The 11,364-nt window shown below is 49.6% G+C and overlaps 1 protein-coding gene across 1 annotated transcript in view; it reads left to right on the forward strand.

Annotated features, from left to right (window-relative positions):
* The first annotated feature begins 554 nt into the window (after nt 1-554).
* Nucleotides 555-11,364, forward strand: part of COPA (coat protein complex I subunit alpha) — a 79,770-nt gene continuing 68,960 nt past the window's right edge. Inside the window, exons 1-6 of the mRNA XM_078882386.1 lie at nt 555-858; nt 4,146-4,259; nt 7,558-7,631; nt 8,143-8,223; nt 8,926-9,002; nt 10,352-10,461. Of these exons, the coding sequence (XP_078738512.1) occupies nt 819-858; nt 4,146-4,259; nt 7,558-7,631; nt 8,143-8,223; nt 8,926-9,002; nt 10,352-10,461 (496 nt within the window). The 5' untranslated portion in view covers nt 555-818. The remainder of the gene's footprint in view (nt 859-4,145; nt 4,260-7,557; nt 7,632-8,142; nt 8,224-8,925; nt 9,003-10,351; nt 10,462-11,364) is intronic.

Below are 11,364 nucleotides of genomic sequence, written 5' to 3' on the forward strand. Positions count from 1 at the left end.
GGTATTGTAGGAGAGCGTGTTGTCTATATTTATTTAAAGTTGCGCATTTTGATGTGACGTCACATTTCTCACCCCCCCCATCGTCACACATCGTCACACATCGTCACAAACGTCTGACCCCTCCCCCCCCCTAGGTGCGTGACGTCATTTATGGACGGCCCCTGTATATTCTGATTGATTCTGATGAGGCCCGCTCGCTCACTGCACTTGCCGCGTGAGGCTACACAGGCCACCTTTGCATTTGCCTTATTCGCAGTCACGTGCCCTCGGGGCGTGGCTTCTGGCCCCGGCTCGCGCGGTGCCTTGTGGGTACACGTTGAGCTTCGGTGACGTGCCACCCGAATCGATTAATGGCATTCTTAAATTAAAGTAATCGATTAAAACGTAACACTATCTGCATTGCTTTCATCGCTTATTGTTACTTCTGACAGAATAAAAACGTATTTGAAAACCGTAATTTCCACCGTAATGTTCAACGTGGGCATTTGTTTAGGTGTCCGCAAACACAATTCACCGACCGCCGCGTGAGGATCGGATAACGCGATTTCATGATGGTGAATCGATTCCTTTTGGTGGTAGGACAGTCGACGTGGTTCCTCCGTCCATGTTGAGAGAGACGCCGGTGAGACGCAGGGAGACACGGAGAGGAGACACAGTGAGACGCAGGGAGACACGGAGAGGAGACACGGTGAGACGCAGGGAGACACGGAGAGGAGACACGGTGAGACGCAGGGAGACGCCGGATAGGAGACACGGAGAGACACAGGGAGACGCGGAGAGGAGACACGGAGGGGATACAGGGAGACGCCCGCGAGACAATGCTGACCAAGTTCGAGACCAAGTCCGCCCGCGTCAAGGGTGAGTGCCGCGGATATTCGGGGGCCTGTCATGCGAATGTGGACATGTGTTCGTCGCAGACCTCTTTTTCCGGACGAGCGCCAGTACGTTTGAGTAGTCTTGGGGGAGGGGCGGGGCTGGTCAGCGCAAGTTGGTGAAGGTGGTGGACGTAGAAGTATAGTACAGCAAATGGATCGTGTTGCACAGTGGTCTATGCTGCTGCTGCCTGCCACGTAGCGCCCGACATGGGAACGCGGAATTTCCACCAACTAGCTCGGTGATTTGCGCGTGGCTGGGCTCGGTAGTGCTGAACTCTGCTCGCCTCGTATAAGTTCAAACCCACATCAGCATCATCAGTCGAAACTAAATCACGAAACTGTATATTTTTATTTTACCAGCTAAGGCCAACTGAGCGATCGATATAGCTATTTTTCAAAAGCGACCTGGACACAAATGATAGCCCAACGAAGTGCCTTTTCACGTGGAAGTGTATAGCCGCCAAATAGCTCTAAACGCGTGATGTTCATTCTAAATGTGGAGGGAAAACCCGGAGGACCCGGAGAAAAATCTTTAAGCGACTACAAATATACAGCAGGCGTCAGGTTCGGAATCGAATCCACGATCTCCTGCATACCAGTTGGTCATCCACTGCCGGATGAAGGCCGCTAAGCCATGAGCTCATTTCGTCACCCCTACCTCCCGCGGTGAGACGGAGTCTCGGGCGTGTTTCCCTTCACACAGTTGGGAGCACGGGCGGTCTGCCAATCTCGACAATCTTGGCCATTATCTGGATCTATATACGCTCTTTGAAACTCTTTTTATTTTATCATGTAAGGCCCACTGAGCTCTTCTTCAGAAAGGACCTGGCCGCAAATAATAGCTCAACGACGTGGCTTATCATGTGAAAATTTATAGCAGCCAGATACTCTAAACGCACGTTTGTAAATGTGGAGGGGAAAATCGTAGGAGCCGGAAAAAAAATCCACGCGACCACGGGAAGAGAGACACGCAAATTATAAATATACAGACGTCAGGTTGGGATCAAACTCATGGTCTCCTGCATACCAGGCGATGGAGTTTTAACATCTCGCCACCGTGACCTGTTGCCAGCAGCGAGAGCTTTCCACATGACTTTTGATGGCCTCAACGTGCACCTAGCCTGGCACAGTGGCTGTGGCTGACGTCACCTCCACCTTGGTGGTGAATGGCGACTGTCGATCCCTTCCTGTTTGGCTGTCGTTACTGTATTCTCGACTTTCATGCCATCTCCCTCTTCTCGCCATGACGCTGTCCTGCCACCCAAAGGCCACTGACGATCCGTCTACTCACAAAAACTAATAAAGCATTTATCAGACAACCTGCAAGGCCTTCGTTCTGGAATTACATAATTTCAGCAGCATTTGTTGAGACAAAACGAAAACACTGCACCTGTTTAGACCTTCAGTGTCTCATCAGCTGTCATGCTTGTTTGAAGCGATGCTGGTGAACTGAACTTATTTTTAAGGAGAGATAGTGTGTGGAGATGAGTAGAGTAAGATGAGAAAGAGAGGAAAGAGGAAAGTGTGTGGAGGGGAGCACATTAGCACGGTTGGCTGTGTATGGTGCAAAATAAGTTCAACACATACATACAGAGTGAGATGAAAGGGGAGAGGCAGGATATTTGAGACAAGAGGTAGGCAGGAGCAAGTCCATGTATAGATTTTGAAGACTGAGTGTGAATTATGTAGTTGATCCAGGACTGGATTGGGAGCTGGTGGAGGGATTGGCGTATTTAGCTGAGGTTGTTTTGCTTACGGGTGCCGATGAGAAGTCTGGCATCGGCGGCGGCGTTTTGGATCGTCTGGAGTTTGGTGATCGAGGATTTGGGGGGCAGGCTGTGAGGAAGATTTGTGAAGGTTGGGTCAGGATGTCATGAAGTCATGGGTGACGGTCTCGGTGGCAGTATCCTAAGGACGTGGTACGTGAATACCGTATTTTCCCTGCATATAACCCGCAGATGCATATACCCCGTAAAAATAGCGTTTTGTGTAAAACAAATTTCAGATAGCCCGCACCTCCATATACCTTGCATGCATTAATATCCTTAACGTCATTACCGCAGCTTAATTCCATCATATTAATACAAAGTTTACATTTGCAATACATTCCACTATCAATTGTTAACATTAATTTCATAACGTGTACAAAGAAAACAAACTAACCAGAAACGAGTGAACTTAAAACAGTAAATAAGTAACAAAAGTAAATATCCAATAAATAAGTAACACATAACTGGTAGATAAGTAAGTAAGCGTACTGTTAGGCTTACCATCATTCGACCTCATTACAGCTACTACACAGGTAGTTACCCCTGTATAGTTTTAGCACTGGTAGATTGCTCACTGCACAGACAATAGCGGCACTACGGTAACGCCATTGCCTCCTGGCAACAAAGCCATTGGAAGTTTGAAACAAAGTTCATGGTCGCGACTGTATAGGGCTCAGCCAATAGCAGCGGCCTAAGGGACTCGGAAATTATGATTCCGCGTTTGGTAGACGCTTGTTAAGGCCCTTCCCATTGTGCAATCCATAGACTCAGCTCAAACTTTCGCACCTCCCTACAGCCACTGAAAGTATTACGGTAAACAAAGTGCGCCCACTTCAAACATTGTCGTTTTATTGTACAAACAATTCGAATAATCTCAAATGTGATAACGTGCAATATTAGTGTGAGTCGTTTATTCAGCAGTGCTTTAGTCAAAGCTAAGTGTTGCATAGTGGATAGTCCTACCATGAAAAAATTAAACGAGTTATGACATGTCACACGTGTAAAATATTTTTGGGATAGCCAGCACCTCCATATACCCCGCAGGGTCTTGTTTTGTTTGTAAAAAGTGGTATACCCCGCGTCTTATATGCGGGAAAATACGGGACAGTACTGTATACATCTGTATGTGCCAGTCATCTCCGTTAACCCATGGCGCTTGGGTCTGTTCCGTGACCTATTGGCGAGCCTTTGACAACTTCACGTCGCCTCGAGTGCACCTAGCAAGGCGCGCAAGCGTTGTGCTGACATCACCGCCGCTTAGTGGCGGTGATGTCAGGCTGTTGTTGTGTGTGTTTTCTTGTGGGCGAGCGGTTGATGAAGTGGTTAATGCCACACAACGCTAAGAACCTTGCAACCCGAGTGAAGTTCCCGCTCGCAATCACTCTCAGTGGTGGGAAATGTCTGAACTAGTGTGCTATGCCGGCCTTCATGGGTCCTCACGGCACTTGCCCCAACAGTCCATTAAAGGTCACGGTGGGGTCTCTTTTTCCTTTTTGTGCAGGGCTTTGCTTCCACTCGAAGCGGCCCTGGGTGCTGGCGAGCTTGCACAGTGGCGTCATCCAGCTGTGGGACTACCGCATGTGCACGCTCATCGACAAGTACGACGAGCACGATGGTATGCTGCGCACTCCAACCGGGCGCGCGCGTGTGCTTGCGACAACATGCGTAATGCATGTGGGATGTGTGGTGCACGTGTTCTGTCCGTGGTGTGTGTGTCCCGTTCCCTCTTGTGTTGTATGTTTGTATGTTTTTATGTATGTATACCTCATTCCTATGTGTGTGTGTTGTATGTGTGTATCATTCCCATTTGTGTATTGTATGTGGTGTGCATATGTATGTTTTGTATGAGTGGGGAGCAGTGGCGTAGCGGTTAGCGCATTAACGTACAAACCCAGCGACTAGTTCAATTTCCGCTCACTGTCAACACCAGTGACCATTATTTGAGCCGTTCCTGGACCTCCCCTAGGTCGACTCAACCTAAAATGAGTATCTTGTGAGGTGTGTAAAAACATCACCACTGAGAAGACAGGCGGTTTGTGTATGTGTTAACTCATGGCACCAGCGTCTGTTCCGTAACATGTCAGCGATCCTTCGACACTTCACATGGCCTGAGAGTGCACCTAGCACCTATCCTGGTGATGTCACCGCTACTTAGTGATTGATGGCCGTTGTTGTGCGTGTGTTTGCATATGTAGATTTGTGTGTCTCATTCCCCTGTGTATGTGTGCATGCGGCGCTGCAAGGATGAGTCGTGGGAGCGGGTTGCTTAGGACATGGATTCCGCCTCCGTAGCCCGCAATCACAAATTAATATTTAATTCCATCAAAAAAATTACTTGCAGCGCCTCACCTATCACCATCCTGAAGGGAAAGAGTGGTAATCCGATCTCTGACCCCCAGGAAAAGGTCTGCAGGTTTGCAGGCATTTTTGTGAGGTCTTGGAGGGGAATTCCCTCAGCCCAGACAACATAATCGGGCAAGGTGGGACGACCCTATAAGTAGCCACCCCTTGAATGGTTGGCTGAGGTGCCATCTGTGAAGCAAGTGTGAGGGGCGATCTGAAGTCTGAGACCAGGAAAAGTGCCGGGTAGAGACGAGCTCCCATTCGAAATGCTGAGGGAGGGTGGCATCTGTTTGCAGACTGCCCTACATGACATCACAACTGTCTGGACCACAGGACGGGTTCCGCAGGATTGGAAGGTGCCCTGGTGGTAACAACTATAGGGGCATTTCTCTTCTCAGTGTCCCGGGACCGGTCCTGGCAAGGATTATTCAATATCGCCTTGCAGGCACGCCGAGGAGAGGCTTGCAGAGCCCCAATGTGGTTTCAGACAAGGGCGGTCCTGCATGGATGCCATATTCTCTTTCCGTCTGCTACAACAGAGGTGTAGGGAATTCCAACAAGACCTACATCTCTGCTTTATTGACCTGGTCAAGGCCTGTGATACCATCAACATGCCATGGCTGTGAGCAGTTCTTCGTGCTTTCGGAGTGCCTAACTCTGCTCACAATCATTAAGGGACTTCATGATCGTGGGCAAGCCCGGGTTAAGCTACGTCACCATGAGTCGGAGCCATTTTCTGTTCACTTTTGGGTGCAACATGCATGTCCTCTGGCTCCCACATTATTTAACATCATCTTTGATCACGTAGTTTGATAAACTGTCCATGGCTGTATGAGAGTGATTTCCATCTGGTACAGATACAACGGGAGGCTAATCGATGCCAAGGTGCGGTCGAAGGATGACTGCCTATTTGTATGCAAATGATCTGGTGATTGCTGCTCACTCAGAGGAGGATTTGGAGATGCTGCTGCTGAATCTGGAATGTGCCACTAAGAGGTGGGGTCTTGCCGTCAGCCCCAAAAAAACTAAGCACCTGCCTGGGTATTTTGTGCCACCAAACACTCCATCCCCTCAGCTTCCCATTGGTGATGGAGCAGTTGTGGAGAGTTTCCCATACCTAGTCAGTGTGTTTATGACCAGCTCCGATTTGACAACAGAGGTCTCACTCCGAATCAGTCAGGCGGCATTATCTTTTAATCGGCTGCGCAATGCTGTCTGGATGCTACCTGGTTTGTCGCTCCGCATTAAGTTTCGGGTTTTCTCGGCCACAGGCATGCCCTCCCCTCTCTATTCTTGTGAAGCATGGACCCCTCTAATGGAACATCTGTGCCGGTTAGAAACATTCAGACTGGCATGCCTATGATCCATCCTGGGTTGTGTGAGGAGCTCACAAATCCTTGAAAGATCTGGACACATTCCCATCAGTGAGCTCCTCCGGCATGCAAGGCTGCATTGGCTGGGTCATGTAGACCGCATGCCCAGCCACCGCATGGCCAAGCAACTTCTGTTTGGCCACATAGAGGGGGCTAAACGGGTGCGACGTGGGCTGGAGAAGAGGCGGACTGATGTGGTACGGGAGGATTATGGAGCTCGGTGGACTTGTCGACGACTGGTACCAGTGGTGTCAAGGTCAGCCTCTATGGAGGAGGCTCATGAAGGACGCTGCTGGGCAGTTGGAGGCAGTCACCCTCCAGCAACAAAGGAGGGCAGATGAGCGACACAACAACGAGAGGAGCACTGGGTGACTAAAATGCAGCAAGTTGGCACAGTGGGCGGTACAGATGGTGCATCTACCGGTCATCTCAGTCAGCCAACCTATGGCACCTAGGTCTGTCCCGAGACCTCATGGCAGCGAGCCTTCGACACTTCACATGGCCTCAAAGTGCACCTGGCTTGGTAAAGGTGGCGTTGTGATGTCACAGTCGCTTAGTGGCAAATGGCAGGTATTGGTTATGTGTGTGTGGTGTATGGGTGTATGGGTGTGTGTTTGTATGCGTCTGATTCCTGTGTGTTGTATGTATGCATTGTCTCATGGCTCTACATGTGTGTGTGTGTTGGGGGGTGTGGTGCTGGGGGGAGCGGTAGTGTAGCGGTTAGCGCGCTGCGCTATGAACCTGGCGACCCGGGTTCGATTTCCGCTCACGGCCAACACCAGTGACGATTATCTGAACCGGTCCTGGGCCTCCTCTAGGTCGACTCTAAATTAGTACCTGGTGCGGTGTGTAAACATCGCCACTGGGGAGACAAAGGCATGGTGCTGGCCACCCACTCCCTCGTGTACCGTTCCGGCCTTCATAGGTGCTCGCTAACAGCACTTGCCCCTACAGTCTGTTAAGGCTATACGGGGGATCTTTGGTGCTGGCAACCCACCCCCTTCGTGTGCCAAGCCGGCCTTCATAGGTGCTCGCTAACACCACTTGGCCCAACAGTCTGCAAATGCTATACTGGGGATCTTTGTATTGGCTGGCCACCCACCCCCCTTCATGTGCTGTGCTGACCTTCATAGGTGCTACTCGCTCACAGCACTTGGCTCAACAGTCTGTTCAAGGCTATACTTTTGGTGTGAGCAGGTCCTGTTCGGGGTGTGGACTTCCACAAGCAGCAGCCACTGTTCGTGTCGGGAGGAGACGACTACAAGATCAAGGTGCCCAGCGGGGTCACATGCGTGGCTTTGCGAGCGGGGCTTCACGCCCATAGACTTATATTTCCCATAGATTTACATTGCTCATAGACTAAGATCGCCCATCGAATAACATTATACATAGACTTACATTGCCCATAGACGAACATTGCACAGACTAAGGTCGACCATAGAATAACATTGCTCAGACTATGATCGCCAATAGAATAACATTACACATCGACTTACATTGCCCGTAGAATTAACACTGCATGTAGATTAACAATGTACGTACATAAAAATTACACCTAGACTAAGAGTGCATGTAGACCAACAGGTTCTTGAGTAATATTATGGATGGAGCTAAATGGAAGAAAGGCAATGGTTGCCAACGTCTTTGGGAAAGGAGACGACAGAGTGATGGGATATCACACGCGAGTGGCAGGTCATGTGTGTTTGCTGTGTGCAGGGTAGTGTGTGTGTGTGTTCCGATGGAAAACCTGTCACGGCTATGGTGGTGTGTGTCTTTCACCAGGTGTGGAACTACAAGCTGCGTCGCTGCCTCTTCACCCTTCTCGGTCACCTAGACTACATTCGAACTACGTTCTTCCACCATGTAAGTGTGTCTGTGGGTGTGCGTGTATTATATCGGAGGGCGGTGGCGTAGCGGTTAGCACGCTGGGTTACGAACCCGGCAACCCGAGTTCGATACCTGGTCTTGGCCAACACCAGTGATAGCGATTATTTGAACCGGTCCTGGGCCTCCCCTAGGTCGACTCAGCCTCAAATGAGTACCAAATGTGATGTGTAAACATCGCCACTAGGGAGACAAAGGTGGCCGGGCATGGTTTTGGCCACCCACCCCCTCGTATGCCGTGCTGGCCTTCATAGGTGCTCGCTAACAGCACTTGCCCCAACAGTCTGTGAAGGCTATACGGGGGATCTTTGTCTGTGTGTGTATGTATTGTATGGGGAGTAATTGTGTAGTGGTAAGCCGACTACAAACCCAGAAATCTAATTTCTGATTCCGACTCACGGCCAATTAGTGCCAAATATCTGAACCTGTCCTGGGTCCCTCCGAGGCTAACTCGGCATACTGGGTGCAGTGGGTGAACAACATCAGTGCTGGGGAGACAAATGTGGCTGGGCATCGATTTGGCCACACCACACCCTCTAATAGGTGTGCCATGCCGGCCTTCATAAGTGCTACTCGCAAACAACATTTGGCAAAATAAAGTCTGTTTTAATGGTTATCGGCAAATTGTTGTCTTTGTCACACACCACGTTGAGCTGTCCTGGCGTGTTTGTGTGTGAGCAGGAGTACCCGTGGATCATCAGCTGCTCGGACGACCAGACGATCCGCATCTGGAACTGGCAGAGCCGCACCTGTGTGTGGTGGGTGCTTACACGAACCCCAATACTCATACTATCACTAATCTTATCCCTATAGCTAATCCGAACATTGATCCTAAACCTATTATATTTTTTGGGTTTTTTGGTAAAGTCACGTAGATAGGTTAAAAGAAAATAACAAAAAAATAACTAAAAGCTACAACGTTTCGATCACAACACAGGCGATCGTCATCTGGAGGATAAAAAGAGGGGGAAAGTTCCCGATGACGATCGCTTGTGTTGTGATCGAAACGTCGTAGTTTTTTTGTTATTTTTTTGTTATTTCTTTGAACCTATCCACGTGACTTTACCGAAAGACCCAAAGAATATGAATTCCTGCAGTCATGAAAGCTTTAAAACCTAAACCTACTCTTAATCTTAACCCTTTCACTCATCCTAACGCTGATCCTACCACTATCACCTCCGATTAGCATGGTTGGCTATGTACGGTGTGAAAGAAGTTCTACATACGTGCATCCTTACACAAACACTGATTCTAACACTAACACTGATCCTAACACTTATCCTACCCTATCACCTATCCTACCCCAATCACTAATCGTAACACTGATCCTAACCCTATCACTGATACTAATGTAGCATCATATGGGATATCGCTATAGAGAAGCAGTACCTGGTAAGGGGGGTACTGTATGTGTGGAGCCCCTCCTCGCGTTCGGGGGCTGGGGCGCGGTGAAGGGGGGAGCGGGGCCAGGCCGGAAGGGGTTGAGGGCGGGGGCCGGAAGGGGTTTGGGGTTGTTGGTGGCGGAGCGAGCGGGAGTGAGCTGGGAGCCGGGGTGCGGGACTCGGGGCTCGAGGAGAAGATCGTAAATTTTTATTTAAAGCTTTCGTGACTGCAGGGATTCATATTCTTGGTTCTTTCGGTAAAGTCACGTAGAAGGGAAACAATAAAATAAGAAAAATATAAAACAATATGTATTGTTTCCCTTCTATGTAACTTTACCGAAAGAACCAAGAATATGAGAAGATCGTAGTTTCCGACAAAGGGTGTAGATATAGTTAGCCGGGACTCACCCCTGCCTTAGGTTATTTCCATAAACGTGTTGCCTCCAGACAAGGTGTGCTTTTCCATCAAACCACTACATTAACACGTATCCTTATCCTATCAGCACTTGACCCAACAGTCCGTTAAAGGCTACATGGAGGTTCTGTGTCTTTGTGTTGCAGTGTACTGACGGGACACATCCACTACATCTTGTGTGTGTTGTACATATTGTGTGTGTGGGATTCAGAATGCTGTTTGTTGGCTATATGTGTGTGTATGTTTTGGCTAATTGTGCTGTGTGTTATATACATATGTATATCTGTGTGTGTCTACGTGTGTGGTGCAGCGTGCTGACGGGGCACAACCACTACGTGATGTGCGCCCAGTTCCACCCCACGGAGGACCTGGTGGTGTCAGCGAGCCTGGATCAGACCGTACGCGTCTGGGACATTTCCGGTGCAACGTCTCACTCACCACCTCCTCCTCACCAGCAACACATCTTCTCACAACCTCACCAAATGAACACCTCACCTTCTCGCTACTCCATCTCACCATATATGTTTGTATGTACCCATGTGATGCTTGTGTCTGTGTACCTATGTGTGTGTGGAGAGCGGTAGTGGAGCGGTTAGCACGCTGCGCTACATACCTGGCGGCCCGAGTTCGATTCCCACTCATGACCAACACCAGTGACTATTATCTGAATCGGTCCTGGGTCTCCCCTAGGTCGACATGGCCTCAAATGAGTACCTGGTGCAGTGTGTAGTTAAACATTGCCGCTGGGGAGACAAAGGTGGTTGGGCATGGTGCTGGCCACCTACCCCCTCATGTGCCGTCCCGGCCCACAGAAGTTGCCTCAACAGTCTGTTGAGTCTATACGGGGATCTTTGCCTTTGTTTTGTGTATGTACCCCTGTTTACCCATGTATTTGTATGTACTCCATGTGTACCCCTGTGTTAGTATGTATCCATGTGTTGCTGGTATTTGTATCTACCCCTGTGTATCTGAGTATATGTATCCGTATGTAATATGAGAATATATCCGGCTCACTGACGTATCACAACTTGTCAGGGTGATTGGCTCTGCCGGTCCTGGTTTACAGCCAATGGGGGGAAGCCTGGGGGCATGGCCCTGACATGATGGAAGGGTGACAGCTATGGAGATTGGTTCTGCTGGCTTTGGCCTCAGCCAATGGGGAGATGAGTCAGGGGCGTGGTCCCGGGAGCTGACGAGGGAGCCTTGAAGATTCGATGCAGGCTAACGAGGATTGGCGGAAGCGTACCACGTGACCGGGGTATTAAATAGGGGTAGAGAGTAACGACACGTGGTCAGAACGGGAACGAACGGAGGAAGGGGCCA

Source organism: Lampetra fluviatilis, chromosome 65, assembly GCF_964198595.1.
Source record: "Lampetra fluviatilis chromosome 65, kcLamFluv1.1, whole genome shotgun sequence".
NCBI classification, from domain to species: domain Eukaryota; kingdom Metazoa; phylum Chordata; class Hyperoartia; order Petromyzontiformes; family Petromyzontidae; genus Lampetra; species Lampetra fluviatilis.